This window comes from Neovison vison, chromosome 7, assembly GCF_020171115.1.
Source record: "Neovison vison isolate M4711 chromosome 7, ASM_NN_V1, whole genome shotgun sequence".
In the NCBI taxonomy this organism is placed as follows: Eukaryota; Metazoa; Chordata; class Mammalia; order Carnivora; family Mustelidae; genus Neogale; species Neogale vison.
Window position 1 is genome coordinate 42,412,527 of NC_058097.1, and position 15,775 is coordinate 42,428,301.

At 48.8% G+C, this 15,775-nt stretch overlaps 2 protein-coding genes across 5 annotated transcripts; both read left to right on the forward strand.

The window, feature by feature from the left end:
* Positions 1-299: 299 nt before the first annotated feature.
* Positions 300-2,676, forward strand: ETV2 (ETS variant transcription factor 2). Of its 4 annotated transcripts, none has more exons than XM_044260453.1 (6): positions 300-369; positions 464-577; positions 816-875; positions 1,123-1,602; positions 2,111-2,223; positions 2,467-2,676. In XM_044260453.1, exons 1-6 carry the CDS (start codon positions 300-302, stop codon positions 2,665-2,667), a joined length of 1,038 nt encoding a protein of 345 aa, XP_044116388.1. In that variant the 3' UTR covers positions 2,668-2,676. The 4 variants fall into 4 exon arrangements, with proteins under 4 accessions (XP_044116388.1, XP_044116390.1, XP_044116389.1 ...); XM_044260455.1 differs by having other exon boundaries at positions 464-553; positions 810-875; XM_044260454.1 differs by having other exon boundaries at positions 464-544; positions 798-875.
* Positions 2,677-4,644: 1,968 nt separating this feature from the next.
* Positions 4,645-11,632, forward strand: LOC122911559 (cytochrome c oxidase subunit 6B1). Its single transcript, XM_044256343.1, has 4 exons — positions 4,645-4,751; positions 6,516-6,631; positions 7,758-7,858; positions 11,441-11,632. The coding sequence occupies exons 2-4, from the start codon at positions 6,526-6,528 to the stop codon at positions 11,492-11,494; spliced, it is 261 nt and encodes an 86-aa protein (XP_044112278.1). The 5' UTR covers positions 4,645-4,751; positions 6,516-6,525; the 3' UTR covers positions 11,495-11,632.
* The last annotated feature ends 4,143 nt before the right edge of the window (positions 11,633-15,775 follow it).

Below are 15,775 nucleotides of genomic sequence, written 5' to 3' on the forward strand. Positions count from 1 at the left end.
GACCCCTGGCTGGGGACAGAGAAACCCGCCAGAGGTGAGCCATGAACTGGGGACTGGAGGTCTGGGGGCCCGGACTCCTGGGTCAGAGGAGGGAGAGGGCTGAGGTCTCTTACTCCTAGTCTGAGAAAGACACGGGAAGCCAAGATTCCAGGGTCCTCGGGAAGCAGGGAGCAAAAGGCCTGGACTCCTGGGTCTGAGGGAAGCAAGGGTTGGATCCCAGACTCCAGGGTCCCTAAGTGTCCCCAGCTCAACCCTTGCCCCTTTTTCCTCTCTGCCCAGAACATTCACAAAGAGCATCCATGGATTTCTGGAACTGGTCTGAAGCGCCTCCACAGGAAGTGCCCCCAGGAAACAGACTGTCAGGCCTGGGTAGGCTGGGGGACTGAGTCCCTGTGTGGGGAGGGTGCACAGGTGGGGGCCTCCGTTGACTCCGACCTGGCCCTAACCGCCTCATTGCCTGCAGAAGGAGCTGAACTCGGCTTTTATTTCCCCGAACTGGCGCTCCCAGGAGACACGCTGTCAGCGGAGGCACGCTGGAAAGGAGGCTGTGGGCTGGGACTCCAGGGAGCTGAGGAAGGTGAGAGGCTGAGCTCCAGGACCTGAGGGAGGAAGGGGGCGTGCCTAGGCTGAATGGGGAGAGGGCTGGCGGCTGAGTCCTGAGGCTGAAAGAGGACGAGGCCTTCTAGGTGTGAGTGTGTAGGAACTAGGGGGAATAACTCAGCCCCTGACAAATAAAGACTGCTGGGGTCGAGGGGGCGTCTCTAGTCGTTGCTCACACCCTTCCCTAAACTCTGTCCCTTCATTACCCATCGCAGGGCTCCCACAGCCGGACTGGGGCTCCGCGTTACCGCACCCAGAAGCTCCATGGGGAGCGGGTGAGTATGCGTGCAGAGGCTGGGTAAGGAGGGGACTGGGGTCCTCCACCGTAGCTAGAGGTTTAAACTCCTTGATCTTTAAGAGGAACAGGGCTAAGACGGGAATCCCTCTGCCCTCGAGATGGCATAGCCTAGATCCGGGATCCCAGGGCGCCAGGGCTGAGAGCTTAGACTCCAAGAACCCCTGAGGGGACCGGGAACCGGGACACCTGGGCACCCCTCACACGGGGTCTCTTACTTCTCACAGAGCCCGCCCCTCAGGCTCTTCCGTGGTCGGGAGACTGGACGGACTTGGCTTGCAGTAGCTCGGACCCTTGGAGGGGCGTCTCCCAGGCCCTGGGCCCCGCCCCTCCCGGACTGAGCCCCGCCCCCTTCGCTGGTGTGGAGGCGGCTGCGGGCCAGAACTGTACCACCTCCCCGGGAGGGACCAGCTCGTGGCCCAGCGCCCAGGCCGCCGCCAGCTCCACCAACTGGGACTGTTCTATTGGCCTCGACCGCCCTACCTACTGGGGCAAGGACCTCCGCGGGGAGCCGAGCGCGGACTCTACCATTTCGTGGGATGGGCCTGTGGGCTCAGACTGTACCACCTCCTGGGTCTCGGAGCTGCATACGGACTGCACGACCACTTCAAAAGGGTACCAGACTTCAGATCTCACCACGTCCTCCGAACCAAGCCAGCAGTCGGGCGGCGTAACCTTGGCTTGTTACCCCAAAAATAATCATCGAGGTGAGAGCGTCGGTAGGACCGGAATCTAGTGAGGCGGGGCGTAGGCGCGCAGGGGCGGGACCGAAACCTGAGAGTGAAGGTGTGGGGCTTACTTACCTAAGAGCAGAGAGAGGCTCTTAAGACCGTGGGTCCTGATGGGGGAGAGGACTGAGACACGGTAGTACAACAGGGAGCAAGAGACTAGAGCCTAGGTTCCTGGGTTAGGTGAGAGGAAAGAGGTGAGGGTCTGGACGCCTGGGTCACCAAGGTGTGGCAGCCAATCTCCTCTAAGTTTCCGAGATGGGGACCCCGGCTGCGTGGGTCCCTGAGGCCGATTCTTGGGTTCCTTATATGGAGCGATCTGGACTCTTTGGGCCCCGAGGAGGAGGGGATCTGGACTTCTGGGTCCTAAATTGGTAAGATCTGGACCCTTGAACCTTCGAAGCGAGGGAGGCCGGACCGCTGGGTCATTGAAGAGACATGGTCTGGGGCTAGGAAACCTGTGTGTTCACCTGCCTGCCCTCCGCAGGTCCCATTCAGCTGTGGCAGTTCCTCCTGGAGCTGCTCCGAGACAGCGAGCGTAGCAACTGCATCCGCTGGACTGGCAACAGCCGCGAGTTCCAGCTGTGTGACCCCAGAGAGGTGAGGGAGCCTCCCAGACGCGCAGAGTCCCGCCCCGGTCTCCGCCCGTTCCATTTGGCCCGACCATTCTGTTTACCTAGTAGTTGGCCCCGCCCCCAACTCGTACTCCTCTCCCCCTGCCGGGAGTTACCGCGACTAACTGGCGTCCAGAACCTACCCGAAACCGCGCCCCCCGCCCCTCGCGTCAGTTGCCGAGCCCCACTCACTCCTGCCCTTTCAGACTAAGCCCGGCCTCTGTCCTAGGTGGCGCGGCTGTGGGGTGAGCGCAAAAGGAAACCGGGCATGAACTACGAGAAACTGAGCCGAGGTCTACGCTACTACTACCGCCGGGACATCGTGCGCAAGAGCGGTGGGCGCAAGTACACTTACCGTTTCGGGGGCCGCGTGCCCGGCCTGGCCTATCCGGACTGCACCCGGGTTGGACCGGGAGAAACGATCCAATAAAACTATCCTATCAAACTAGTCGTGAGTGCTGCCTGCATTCTTCCCATGGATACTGACTAAACCCGCTAGGTACCCTAAATGTGCACCACCACACTCACATCACACACACACACACACCCCGTGTGATCCGAAGACACACTCAGACCCTTAGGGGACCTACTTGTGTGGTCACTGTGTGATGGGACTTTCAAAGGAATCATCTCAGTCCCTACAGGGCCTACTGTGTGCCTGCCTGTTCTGGGACTTGCAAAGGAATCAAACCCAATCACTAACTTTCTAGTTTACCTACCGTGTCCCTCCTGAAGACTCCAAAACATTCAAGACTCAAAACAAACAAACAAACAAAAACAGTTTATGTGCGTCCTTTCAGTGCTTGGGACCATTAAGGAATTTGGCCTAGGGTTTGATCCCCCAAACCACCTACTATCTTCCCACTCCAAGCTGAAGGAGATAGAACTCTAATCTAGACCCCAAGGAGAGCTTAATGCTTTCTGGGAACCACTGAGCCCCTAAAGAATGGTCCTCCTATGGACTGACCAGATGCACATTTTAAATATCTGGTCTGGGACGGACTAACCAAGGAGGTGACCTGAAAGAGGTGAGGGAGGGAGCCAGCTTTAGAAAGAGCATGGCAGATCAAGGGGACAGTAAGTGCAAAGGCCCTTAGAGGAAAGTCAGCCTGCAAGTTTAAGCAGGATGAGGCCAATGTGGTTGGAGCAGTGAGAGTAAAGAGAAGAAGGATAGGAAATGAGGGTATAAGAGAGACCAAACTGGGGCACCTGGGTGGCTCAGTGGGTTGGATCCCTGCCTTCGGCTCAGGTCATGATCTCAGGGTCCTGGGATTGAGCCCCGAATTGGGCTCTCTGCTCAGTGGGGAGCCTGCTTTTCCCTCTCTCTGCCTGCTGCTCTGCCTACTTGTGATCTCTCCCTCTCTGTCAAATAAATAAATAAAATCTAAAAAGAGAGAGAGAGCCCAAATTATGCAGGTCATTTGTAAGGACTTTGGCTTTTGACTGAGTCAGACAAGACCAAGGGAGAGGGTTCTAGGCCAAAGGGAAGTGATCTCACTGAGGTGTTAACAGGGTCCCTCTGGCTGAGTGGACAATTGTGGAGAGCAGTGGGGAAACCAGGAGGCTAGGGAGTGCTCTACTGCAATAGCCCAGGCTAGAGGTGCCTGTGGGTTGAACCAGATGTCGGAGAAAATTCTGGATATATTGCTAAGACAGAGCCAACACGATTTTTTGATAGATCAACTGTGGGGTATGAGAGAGCAAACTCTGTGACCGGAAGCATAGATGTGTCACTTTCTGAGATGAACAAATTTCTGCCAGACCTAAGCTTTTCTTCTTAACCTCTGCCAGACCCAAGCTTTTATTCTTAACCTCTCCTCTCTGTGATGCAGGTCTTCGGTTTGAGTCCTCAGGAACCCAAATCTGTGTTAATTTGTGCCTTCTGAGGCTTGGGGAAAGAAGATAATGAACAGGGAGGTGGAATCTGGGTATTCATCATAATGCGGCAAATGACCGTGGGAGAACAACTGGTTCGATTTCAAACCCCTAACAACTGATCACCTAATAAGCATAAAGAGTGTAAGGATTCTTGTATTTTATTCAATGATGCTTCCCCAGGAATTACAGAAGTATGTGGCACACTGTAAGCGTTCAATAAGTAACTCTTGCATGAATAAGGATACTTCTGCTGGGATATTTTCCCCAGGCCCCCTCTGCATTTAGCCCCAAGAACCAGAACTCCTTCCCGCACGTAAAAACCCTGAAGTGATGAGAATCTGTAACCAAGGGTCTCAAGCCCCACCCGGGACCTTCGAAGTGCCGCGCAAGTTCACGATTGGGCCGAGAGTGATAATGAACAGGCATTCAGCCCAATAGGGGTTCAGAATTCTCCCGGATGGGCGTGGCCTTAATGGCTGCGCGGACGGCCTCCGAGGGCGCTCTACCCACGCGGAAGACTCGGGTTTACGCCGCCTCACCCCGCTTCCGGCCGGTCTTAATTCCGCTTCCGGTCCGACTCTGGCGTCTTTGCTGAGGGTCACATTGAGCTCCGAGGTGCTGCTGTGGTGTGTTTAGGTAAGTGTCGAGGGCTTGGGAAGCTGGGATCCTATCCTGGGGAACTGAGGAACCGGACCGTGGTTTTCCCGAGAATGAAATGAGTTTCTGGCCCGCGGCGTCCGGCCTTCCCGGTCCCTGGGGTTCTGTCCTGTTAGTAGTCTTCTGGCTAACGATTATGAAGCTCTTCCTTAATGCCAGGTAACAGTTCAAGTGACTTTATTAATTCATTTCGTCTTCCCTCCAGCCCTATGAGGTAGGGCGTGTAACGGTCCCTTTTTGACAGAGGAGCAACTGAAGCTCCGCGGTATTAAGCTACTTAGCGAGTGTTCAGGGTTTGGATCCTGTAGTTCGGACTGTAGTGCCCTCAGTCACCAGGCCGCAGGCTTGGCCTCCCGTGGCTTGCCCGGGCCGCAGCTTGGCTCCGTGGTGTCTGGTCCTCCTTCCTGCTTGGGCGTTGGAGGGGCCTCAGAGTCCTCCCTGAACCACCCTTCCTCCCACCCCGCTCCGCCCTAAACAACTCCGAACAAATCTTTTGGGTCCCCCTTTCCACGCCCCTCTACAGACCACACCACAGACTCCGCTGTGGTGCCCCATATCTCCGCCACTATGTTGGATCTCTTAAATTTAACACTGGCCTGCTTGCTTCTTTGTAACCCCGTTACTCCTCGAGTCCTCTGGGATAGAGGCAGTTTCACATACCCTGGCGAAAACTGCTGCGTGTCACCTCCTAAAAGACTTTATAACAGGTTTTTAACTCTGGGTCTGCAAAATCAATAGAATGCAAGGTGTGGCTAGGACCTGAATGGGGAAAAAAAATAGATGTGTGTTTTTCTTAATCTGTAATTGAAATGTAGCATTTCCTTCAGGTAGAAATTGAGGCAATGACCTTAGAAATAGCATCATCTGTGACTTTGTCAGCAATCAAAAATCACAGGTCAGGGGTGCCTGGGTGGCTCAGTGGGTTAAAGCCTCTGCCTTCAGCTCAGGTCATGATCCTGGGATCTGGTCCCATATCAGGCTCTCTGCTCAGCAAGGGAGCCTGCTTCCCGCCATCCCCCCCCCCCAACCTGCCTCTCTGCCTACTTGTGATCTCTGTCAAATAAATAAATAAAATCTTTTTTAAAAATTATAGGTCGTCTTATATCGCATTATGGTTGCAGATGTCACAGAATTCATTCACTTACAGTACTTCAGAATTGTGGTAGTCAGGAAATCCTCAGCTGCGTACAACTGTTGTTCTTTGTGATCCTCTGCAGTTTTTTTAATGCATTTGAAAATATTCTGAGGGATGGTCATTAGACCCCTGAGGAGTTGATGGCACCACAGAGATGAAGAACCTCTGTGGTGTAGGTTCTGTCAACGATTCCTGCCCCTCCTTCACTTGTATGACCTTGGGAAGTCACTTAGACACCCTCTCCCTTGTCTGTGAAACAGTGATAGCAATAGTTCCTACCTTTTCGAGTGCCTGCAGGAGTAAAGTATAGACCAGTGCTTGGCCCAGACTAGGCCCTCAGTGAATGTTAGCTGGTGTTATTTTGGGATGAATAAGGCCTGATTTTACTAAGTAGATACTTACCCCCTTCCACCGAGCCCTGCTGTAACTGCCACACTTAGAAGTGTGGATTTGCCCCACACTTCACCTCTGTGTGTATATGTTGAGAGGGAGAAAGATGTAGCTTGCTCACGTTTACCTACTCCATTTTCCTGTGTCTGGGTGGGCTGACATCCCCATGCCCGGGTCCCCTAGAATGTTTGCCAGCATCCATTCTCTTTGCCTCCAAGAGTCAGCACCATGGCAGAAGACATCAAGACCAAAATCAAGAACTACCAGACTGCCCCTTTTGACAGCCGCTTCCCCAACCAGAACCAGACCAGGAACTGCTGGCAGAACTACCTGGGTAAGCAGGGCTTGGGGTTGGGAAGGGATGCAGAACCTTTTCCTAGTCCCACATTTCAAGGTGCTTAAGCCTACTTGTCTAGGGGATCTATACATCCCAGGCCTCTCTTGGTCTGGACGTCCTACCTTGCAGTATCCATGCCCCTCATCACAGCTGTGTTTAAGATCCAAGGTCTGGGCCAGGGTCACAAACCGGTTCCTTTGATTTTTTTTGTTTTTAAGATTTATTTGTGTATGAGACATGTTAACATATGTATAAGAAATACATAAATCATAGTATAGCTAAATGAGTAATACTTAAGTGGATCCCATAACCTGGATAGAAATTTAGATCCTTTCAGCATTCGGAGCTTGCTTGCCTACCACATGCCCTGTCTTAAACACAACATCATACTCTCCGCCCTAGAGGTGTTACCCTGCCAATTGAAGGCAATCGCATTTTGGTTTTATCACTGCTTTTAGGTTTGCCTCTTGATGAACTTAACAGTTACTATATATATTCTCTTTTGTTTGGATTTCTTCATTCAGCAGCTTGAAAGATTCATCCTTGCTATGGCATGTAGTTTGCTCCTTTTCAGTGCATGTAGTTTTCCATAATTTATTCCCAGACACTTGTGTGCTTTCCAGTTTGGGGCTTTTACGAATGAGGATGCTAAAAATGTTCCATCCAGGCAAATGCTTTTCTGTGTAGGGAGCGTGCCCAGGAGTGGAATACCTAGAGTAATTTTTTTTTTAATTAATTGCCTACGTTAAAAAATCAGATTATCTCCCTCCTGTCCTCCTCTATAGGATGCCTGCATCTTAGCCCCAAGATATCTTCCCCTTCCTTTGCCCTGGTTTTGGACTTCCATAATCCCCACACATGCCCCTCATGTTGCCCCCTCATTCCAGACCGCAGAATTTTTAAGTCAAACAGTAGTTGTTTACGGGTTGCAAAATCAACTTAGGGAGGCCTGTCCAGCCCTTTTCAGTACATCTGTAGGCATAGACATTCCTTGTGACACTTATTTTGTAGTTGTATGTGTGTATATAATTGGTTGTGAAGTAAAGATGATTTCTGTGAGATTTGATCAAAAAACGTGTTTCGGCCCTTGGCCCTGGCTGACCCTGACCTGCTTTCTCTGCAGACTTCCACCGCTGTCAGAAGGCAATGACTGCTAAAGGGGGCGATGTCTCCGTGTGCGAATGGTACCGGCGTGTGTACAAGTCCCTCTGCCCCATATCCTGGGTACGTGCTGCCTCCTGGGGCCCTGAGACATGGGAGTGGGGTCTCAGCAGAGGAGTATGTTAGCTTGGTGGAGCCTCATCTGGGAGAGGCAGAGGGAGGACGGGCATTGCGCTGTCCATGGGACTCGGCCTTGTCCTCCTTCTGGAATTGCCTCCCTTCCCTCTTTTCACTGGTACTCTCAACCAAGCAGGGCTGTCACCCAGGACAACCAGGGCCCTCTCCTTGCTACATCCATCTCGCCCATACACCCCATAAATACATACACAGTGCCAGCTCCCTGCCCCTCTGGGGCTCACCATCTTGTGCAATTCTGTGCCTTTTTATTATGCACATTTTCAGATTATACATAAAAATAGAATAATCCAGTGACCCCCCCCCAATTATACCCACTACCCAAATTGAATAGTTTCAAGATTTTTCTGCATTCCCTTCATCTGTCACCTTTTCTTCTTTGCTGAAGTGTTCTGAAGCAAATCCCAAGCATATCTTTTCATCCCTACCTACTTCAGTGTCTCTAAAAGACACAGACCCACTAAGACAATTAATCTATTTAGCCCTGATCGGACCAGACCTTTTGTCACCATTTTATACTCTCTGCCATACACTTTTTCAAATGAAGAATTTGTGTTTAACTTTGTACTGTTTCATCAAAGCAAAGATCCTATTGGCTTCAAGAAACATGGAGAGATGGTCAGATCTTTTTTTTAAAATGCCAGAAGTGAATGTAACCAGTATGCTAATTTCAGAGTTGTTAAAATGAAAAATCCTGTGTCTTAGAGATATGATACAGTACAAGTCATAGTGCTCATTTAAAAAACAAAAAACAAGGGCTCCTGGGTGGCTCAGTTAGTTCAGCATCCGACTCTCAATTTCGGGCAGGGCATGATCTCAGGGTTATGAGATGGGAGTCCAGACATGTGCTCAGCAGGAAATCTGCTGGAGATCTTTCTCTTCCTCTCCGCCCCCCCTCCCATTTAAGCAGGCTCTCTTACTCTTTCTTTCTTTCAGATAAGTAAGTCTTTTAAAGAAAAATGTAAGCAGTATAGCAAAATAAACGTAGGAGCCCTTTTGGGCTTCCCAGCCCCCCTTCCCCAAGGTAACTACTTCTAGCTCATTACCTTTTTTCTCTGTATAAATCATACAGAAATCTGTGGAGCTGTGTATGGGTGGGACATACTGTATAGTTTTTGACTACTTTGACTTACCAGTGTGTCATGGAGCCTTTCTTACGATAATGCATATAGGCCTGCCTTACTTGCTTTAGTAACTTCCATGTGCTTTTATTTAGCTTATTTCCTTCTGATAGAGATGATGATCTGATTTTTTTCAGTATATTTGAAGCATCCTTGATATGTGCCTTTGGAGCTTATTTCTTGAGAACAAACTGCCTTAATGCAGTCTCCCTCAGCTTGCCTGGTTTTCCTCCCCCCTCTCTGGCCACACTGTCTCAAGTGTCTTTAAGTGCCCTGTGCCCCTCCGGGATTTCCCCTTGTCCCTGGGTGATCTTGAGTAACCTGATGTTGTAAGTACATAACATCTGAGGCTCCAGCTTCAGAGCCCACATCGGGTGCGTGCTGGGCAGGGTGCCAGCAAGCATGCCTCTAGTCCCAGTGCTGCCCTACACCCCATTCTCCAGGACCTAGGCCGCCCTTGTCTTGGAAGGATCAGATTGTGTGGTTCCTACCCTCCAGTGCCTGCAGTGTCCCCATTGTTAGGGCTTACAAATGTATTCTGCAGTCCCCTTTGTACTGGCTGCCCTGGCTTCTTTATTTCAAAAACTTGGTGAAGTAAGAATTAAAAAATCTTTTTAAAGATTTTTATTTATTTATTTACTTATTTTGAGAGAGAACACCAGCAGGAGAAGGAGAAGCTGACTCCATGCTGAGCTCCCACCAGGGGACCTGATAAAGGGCTTGATCCCAGGACCCTGTGGTCATGACCAAGAGTCAGAGGATTAACTGACTGAGCCACATGGGCGCCCCTTTTTAAAAAAATTTTTAAGTGACACTTCAGTGTACAATTCCATTGCAGGAAATGTTTTCCCCTCTATTGGAATGGTTTCCTGAGCTTCCACCCCATGAAGTGGGATTATTGGGCAAAGGGAAATATGGATCAGAGCAGCCTGACTCTTTAAAAAGAGATAGAGAGATAAACCCAGCGAATGAGAAATGCACACAGAAAACTCTGGACTGTGGACAGTACCATTCCAGTGCTAGGGACTCCAGAGGAATCCAGCCATGAAAAGATGTCCATCCGCATTGAAGTCATCAGGACAAGACAGCTTAAAACAACAGAGAGATGCTTATTTTTACCTTGCAGTCTGGTGCAAGAATTATGAAGGTTGACTGTGCTAAATGTTAGTGGTTCTATAAATTGATGTCATTTTGGCAAGATCTTTCAAAATGGAAAAAAAAACCTCTCCAGATGTGGCAGTTTTACATATAGACGTTCTATGAAGATAAGCTTGTGTCCAAGGACGTGTCCATAGCAGAGTTGTTTGTAATGAGGAACATTCAGAAACAGCCCAAGTTAAATGGTGGTACACTTATCTTGATCTCTGTGACTGAATACAGAAGGAGCTCTAAGACTTGGGGGAAAGGCAGTTGCAGGACCAGCTACATAGTATGGCCCAGCTTGTATACATGTTTTTCAGAGTAGAGCAAATCCATGATGTGTGTGTGCATGTGTGCCTATGTATATGTGTGTGTGAATAGACACTTAACTGTGAGCCAGCTACTTTGTAAGGATTTTCTATCCTATAAGGACAAACGTGCTAAAAAAATGGGATGAGATGGATACCATTTTCACTATTCGTATTTTACACAATTGAAAACTCGGGCCCTGAAAGGTTGAGGAATTTGCCCAAGGTCGTAGAGCTAGGAAGTGGTGGGGCGGGGATGCAGAGTCAGTTTTCCTTATCCATGCTTTTGTCTACTGCCTCTAATGTATGCATGTAAATATGAGTGGGTGTGTCTAAATGGATATGCTTCTGGCTGCCTGTAGGAGGGTCCACAAGTTGCCGAGTGTTACTTCTGGGGAGTGTTAATGGTTGGATACGGGCTTTCCCATCATTGTTTATATGTGTGCACACATCAGTGATGAGCAGTAGGATTATACTCTCTATTCAGTTTTGCATCTTTTTGCACTTGACTGTACATCTTGGAGATCCATTTGTGCTGGAGCATAGATCAGCCTTTTTTTCCCCTCACAGCTGCCTGGTATTTCTTCTTTCCTCTGTTCTGCCAGACATCATTGAGTGTTGACTCGGGGGTTCCCGAAGCAGGGTACAGCTACACTCTTGAATCTCTGTACAGTCCTGCATCTCCCTAAGGACAGCCCTATAGTGAATGTGGGACTTTTCTGCTTGTTACTCGCCCCCTCCAATGCCCTACCCCCTCAGTGTGTCAGTTAACAGTGATTCTTCTCTTTCTGGGTCACTGCCGATTCTCTCGCTCCTGGAACAATGGCAGTACTGGCCTTCCTTGTTGACCATCTGAACAGGTGGGCAAAGTTAGGAAGACAGGGTTCACCCGTCTGGTTTCCCCACAGAGGAAAGAAGTAACACTGATTGTTTTTCCTCAGGTGTCAGCCTGGGATGACCGCCGGGCAGAAGGCACATTTCCTGGGAAGATCTGAACTGGCTCTGCCCACCTCTCCTCTGTCCTCCGTCCTTCTCCCAGGGTGGTGAAGGGGGACCTGGATGCATGGTGATCCCCACCCTGGGATTCTGAATCATGGCTTAACTAATAATAAATACTCGTTGGAAAAGTGTAAGACTGCGTATGTGTAAAAGAGCCAGGTGATGGGGCATGAAGCTGTGGTGGGAATTAATACCTTGACCAGTAAGAGGGGCTTCAGGCTGATTGGTTTTTTTCTGTTTTGTTTTGTTTCATGTTATTAAACTGACCACCTTATCTATACCAGACACTAGAGTGAATGAGAGAAGAGTCTCAAGCCCCTGGATGTGCTGAAATTTATCTGTATGTTCTCCTTTATTTACACAATTTCAAAAAACTTTTCTTGTGTAATTTTTGAACCACACGTAAAGAGTATAATAAAAATTCTGTGTACCCATCACCTAGCTTGAATGGTTACCAACAAATGGCCAGTTTTATCTCTAATTATTGCCCTCCCCCTCTAGGTGATTTTAAAGCAAAGCCTAGGGATCACATGTCATCCAGAAATAAGTATGTGTGTCTCTTAGAGTTACAGGTTTATTTTGTACATAATTAGATTTCACTGTTAAATCTAAGAAATTAATGATAAATTTTAATATAAGTAGGGTAAGATTATTTATTTATTTGACAACATAAGTAGGCAAAGCAGCGGGCATAGGGAAAGGGAGAAGCAGGGTCCCCGCTGAGCAGAGTCAGACGCTGATCCTAGGACCCCTGGGGTCAGGTCATGGCCAGAGCTGAAGGCAGATGATTAACTGACTGAGCCATCCAGGCGCCCCCTAAACAACTATTTTGAACTCTTTAACAAGCAAATCTCAGATATCCTTTCTTTGGGGTCAGTTACTGGAAAATTATGGTGTTCCTTCAATAGTGTTCTGTCCTTGATTTTTCCTGTTCCTTGATGTCTGGCATTGTGTTCGCATTAGTAGGCACAGTCACGTTATCAAGTCTTACTGGCTTCAGGCAAGCAATACCTTCTATCAGCTTTATTGGGGATTCTGAGGCTTTCTCAGGCCTTCTCTATGGATATACCTGCTCCTACTTGTTCCCTTGCGGGGTATGGTGCTTTTTGGGATGATATGTCTCCTCTTGATCCTGCAAAGCCAGACCAAGCACGGACTGCCTCCCATTTCCTTTCCCTTGGGTTGTGCTGCTTGCTCAAGTGTGCATGCCTTCTCCCAGTGCCACAGATTCAGCCGGCTCTGCACATGCTTACTAGCCACCTTCAGAAATGCGCTCTCACAGCGCAGGGAGCCAGCCACGAAATGGGTCTGGGTGTACAGGTGAGGCATGCAGAGCAGTAGGATGCCGGATGCCCACGGATCAGATGAGGGAATCCACAGGCAAAGCATGGGCAGTCCCCCTGCGTTTGCGGTGTATTTAGTAGGATCCAAGTGCTTTTGGCTGCTTCCAAGACCCCAACTGCCACTCTCTTAGCTGCTTCCTGACTCATAGTCGTATAGAATTTCTCTTCAACACATTTGGTCTTGGGGATTTTGTGCCAGAGGTGTGAGGGAACTTCTCTGTTGGACTCCCTAGGTTCCCACAGAGCGGCTCTTGTCCATGGGCAGTTTCCAAAATCATTCTTTGGGAGAAAGGGTAGAAGAACTGTTTAACCATTGGATACATCACTCTCAGCCTTTTCAAAGGTGCAGAAACTATGCAGCAATAATGTGTTTCTTCCTCAGCTCTTCTAGCCATGAGAAGGGACTGCCGTTACTGGTTTCCTGCATCTCCTTCTGAAAATAGTTTATCCATTTGCAAGGAGACCTTCTCTCCTACCTGCCCGTCCACCATCGTAGCCTGCTATTCCTGATGTTATGAACTTGCTTTTCTCCATTACTAATAGTATTAAAGATCATGCTTTGTCAATCTCATATCTTAAACTTTTCCAGATTGTACAATTAATGCATGAATATATCCTGATTAAAAACCAAAAAAAAAAAAAAAAACCCAAAACAAAAGGAAAATACTCCAGCAATTCAGTATATACACAGAGAAGCAACGTAGTTAAGTGGACAGAGACTGGAGCCAGACCACCTGGGTTCAAATTCAGGCTCTACCACTTATCAGCTGTGAGACTCAGCAAGTTGCTTGACCTCTCTCTCTCTGTTTCCTCATCTATAAAATGAAATTAATGACACCTACATAGGGCCATTGTACAGATTAAATGAGATGCTACATGTTAGGTGCGGAGACTAGTGCCCAATGCTATATGTGGGGTCTTCAGAACAATGCCGGGTGTGTTGGAAATGCTCTTTAAATATTAGCTGCTCTCAGCACATTGGTCTCCTTTCTAGAGTGTGGACATAATGAGGAAATATTCCTTCTAAATGTCTTTTCCTACTGCTATTACAGTGGTGAGAACCCCTAACGAGAACTCCTCTCTTAGATTTTTAGCCTATAATAATACAGTATTGTTAACTGTAGATACAATGGTTCACTCCAGAAACTCTACATCTTGCGTAACTGAACCTTTGTACCTGATGATCATATCAGCAGATCAGATTATCAATTCCCCATTTCCTCTTCACTCGCCCAGCACTGGCAGCCACCATACTGCTCTCTGCGCTAATGGGTTTCACTGCTAGAGATTATACCTCATGTAAGTGGAATTGTGTCCTTGTGAGACTGGCTGATTGCATTTAGCATCGGGTCTGCAAGTTTCCTCCGTGTTGTCACATATCACAAGATCTCTTTTTCTAAGGCTGAATCATACTCCATTGTATGTGTATACTGTGTTCTTCTGTTAGGAATGTTCTTTACTCTCTTTTACCAGATGGCTTCAGTCTCCTTCTCCAACACCCTTTCTTTCCTACACCCCAGGCTGGGTCAGTGCTTCCTTGGGGCTCACACATCTCCCTTTTGTTTTCCCCGCTGTGGCCCTGGCCTGTGCTTCCTCTCTCAGTGCCCGGGTCCCTTCGGCATCTCCCTGAGCATGCTGGGCTGTCATTCTCTGCTGAATGTCTTTCTGCCTGTGAGGATGGGAACTGAGCTGTCCTGATCACTGCTGTTTTCTCAGCTCGGCCCCACACAGGGCAGGGCCTGGGAAACTCATCAGCTGCACCCTGTCCTTAAGGCTTAGTTCTGGCCTGATCACATACTTGGTGCTCAGTGAATCTGAGAAAAAACTGAAAAGCTCCTTTGACTACTCCACCGAAGCGCCTTCCTCTTGCTTCGCCTCATGCCACATCCTAGTCTCCCCACGCCTTCTCTCTTTCCTCTCTCCTCCTCATCCCACACTTAACACTGGCCCCACCCAGCTCCAAAGTCCCCTTTTCTTGGAAGATCTCCCATGCCCACCCATGACTTTGAGGCCCTCCACTGCTCAGCTGAGCCAAGGAGCACCTGAGACTTAAATTTGCTCATTACCTTAGCTCCCAGCTTCAGGCTTCAGACTGTTGCTAGGCCTGCGGACCTCTGTGCCACCATTGTTCTATAGCGTCTTTGCCAAAATGAATTTGGAAAGGAAGCATCCTATGAAGTATTCTTATAAAAAATGGATGAACTAGAGGGTGCCTGGGTGGCTCAGTGGGGTAAGCCTCTGCCTTCAACTCAGGTCATGATCTCAGAGTCCTGGGATCGAGCCCCGCATCAGGCTCTGCTCGGCAGGGAGCCTGCTCCCTCCTCTCTCTGCCTGCCTCTCTGCCTACTTGTGATTTCTGTCAAATAAATAAATCTTTAAAAAAAAAAATGGATGAACTAGAGCCACAATATGTGATGAATAAATTTCAAAAACATAATGTTGAGGTGAAAATCAATTGTATGAGGATATCTAAGATACACTTTATATAGAATTTTCCTGAAAATCGAGAACTATTCTATGTATTAATGAATATATGCATATATATTAAAAATATGAAAGCATGCATGACAGTGGGAACCCAAAAGGCTCACAGACATTTGCAAAGATGCTCAAAATCATTAGTAATAAGAGAATTGAGAATTGAAATCATGGTAGGTATCACTTTACATGGAATTACTCTGACAAAAATGAGAAAGCTGGGTAATGCCAAGCACGAGTGGTGAAGGAAGGGTACAGGAGCTCTCCGTCGGAGTGTGGAAAGCAACCTGGTCCATACACATTCATGACCCAGCAATTCTCCCTGGAAAGAGACCCGGAAGTATGTGAGGGCCCCCCATGTGGGTGCTCAGAGCAGCACTATTTACAGTGGTGGGGAGGAGGGGGTCAGAAGGAGGCTAAGTGTCCTCACCAGGGAGGAAACCGTAAACTGGAGGG

Excerpts from the sequence above, each read along its gene's own strand:
- ETV2 (XM_044260453.1), top strand. The coding sequence starts at position 300 with ATGGATTTCTGGAACTGGTCTGAAGCGCCTCCACAGGAAGTGCCCCCA. Across the intron at positions 370-463 it reads AAACAGACTGTCAGGCCTGG|AAGGAGCTGAACTCGGCTTT; the intron begins GTAGGCTGGGGG and ends CATTGCCTGCAG. Across the intron at positions 2,224-2,466 it reads AGCTGTGTGACCCCAGAGAG|GTGGCGCGGCTGTGGGGTGA; the intron begins GTGAGGGAGCCT and ends CCTCTGTCCTAG.
- LOC122911559 (XM_044256343.1), top strand. The coding sequence starts at position 6,526 with ATGGCAGAAGACATCAAGACCAAAATCAAGAACTACCAGACTGCCCCT. Across the intron at positions 6,632-7,757 it reads CTGCTGGCAGAACTACCTGG|ACTTCCACCGCTGTCAGAAG; the intron begins GTAAGCAGGGCT and ends CTTTCTCTGCAG. Across the intron at positions 7,859-11,440 it reads CCCTCTGCCCCATATCCTGG|GTGTCAGCCTGGGATGACCG; the intron begins GTACGTGCTGCC and ends GTTTTTCCTCAG.